A 1047-nucleotide genomic window follows, 5' to 3' on the forward strand; every position below is an offset into this window, starting at 1 on the left:
CCACTGTGCGTGTGATCATAACATTAATTCACAACACATGTGCGAGGTACATTCCATTTTTGCCCCCATTTTATACATGTGGTGGAAGTTGAAGAGCCTAAAGGCCAAATTCAGACTATACACACGTGCATACAAATGGAATATAGTCTGCTATACTTTTTTGTGTTGACATTGATCCTTTCTTTTTAAATACTGACCTGACTCCAATTCTGTGAGCAGAAATTCCAGGTGCTTGAGTTGAAGGTGTCCAGGGAAAAGCTACCTGAAAGATTTAAAGCACTGGCTGTGTAGTAGAATCCTGCAAAAGCCTGTAAGTAAGTAGTACAGAAGGAAATTAGTTCTCAGAATGGGTTATAATATGGAGGTTTCAGGATGGGGAATAATGAAGTGGGTAACAAACGGGTCAGCAGAAGAGAGACAGTAAATATTCGAGAGGGGAAAGAAAGCAATCTTTCAGTGGGTTTTGCTCTTACCACAAATGGCCCTTTAACCTTTGGCTGATAAACCCTATCAAAGGAACAAGCTTCTTGTTCATGGCAAGCTTTGAAGTCAAATATGGAAGCCACCTTCTCCCTACACACTGATGGGTCCCCAGTTCCTTCAAAAGTGATGATGTCATCGGGCTTATAACTTGCTGGCCTCTCATCCACTGTGCACAGGCTGTCAAATAGATGGCCCATGGTGAAGTTGGTGCTATAATTCCGAGGGTAACAGGGGTTGGTGAGATCAGTTTTGGTAGTAGAATTCTGTAGATACAAGAGTGAGGTATTAGAAACCACTCTTTTGTGGACGATCAGCTATGTCCCTTTTGCAGATTCTCACTATCACTACCCTCCAATGCCAAGAGAGAAACTGAAAGAATGCCATCTGTGTCAGTGTGCGCTTGATCCCAGGTTGTCTAGGTAACTCAAATAGGAGCAGGAAAGGGAGATAAGTGTGACAGTTACCCTGTACCAGCTACTACGCTAGGTTCTATCTGATCCAGCCATTATAAAAGCCCTACGAAGCAGGTTTTATGAACTCCATTTTGGTGAGAAAACAGGTATC

At 42.7% G+C, this 1047-nt stretch overlaps 1 protein-coding gene across 1 annotated transcript in view; it reads right to left on the bottom strand.

Annotated features, from left to right (window-relative positions):
- The window catches only part of ENTPD3 (ectonucleoside triphosphate diphosphohydrolase 3), a gene marked incomplete at its 5' end in the record, with an annotated part of 6972 nt that extends 6192 nt beyond the window's left edge, over window positions 1-780 (bottom strand). The window contains 2 exons of the mRNA XM_008591946.1: window positions 198-308; window positions 474-780. Coding sequence (XP_008590168.1) covers window positions 198-308; window positions 474-780 — 418 coding nt within the window. The remainder of the gene's footprint in view (window positions 1-197; window positions 309-473) is intronic.
- Between the last annotated feature and the right edge of the window lie 267 nt (window positions 781-1047).

Source organism: Galeopterus variegatus, unplaced genomic scaffold (genome assembly GCF_000696425.1).
Source record: "Galeopterus variegatus unplaced genomic scaffold, G_variegatus-3.0.2 Scaffold7420, whole genome shotgun sequence".
Taxonomy (NCBI): domain Eukaryota; kingdom Metazoa; phylum Chordata; class Mammalia; order Dermoptera; family Cynocephalidae; genus Galeopterus; species Galeopterus variegatus.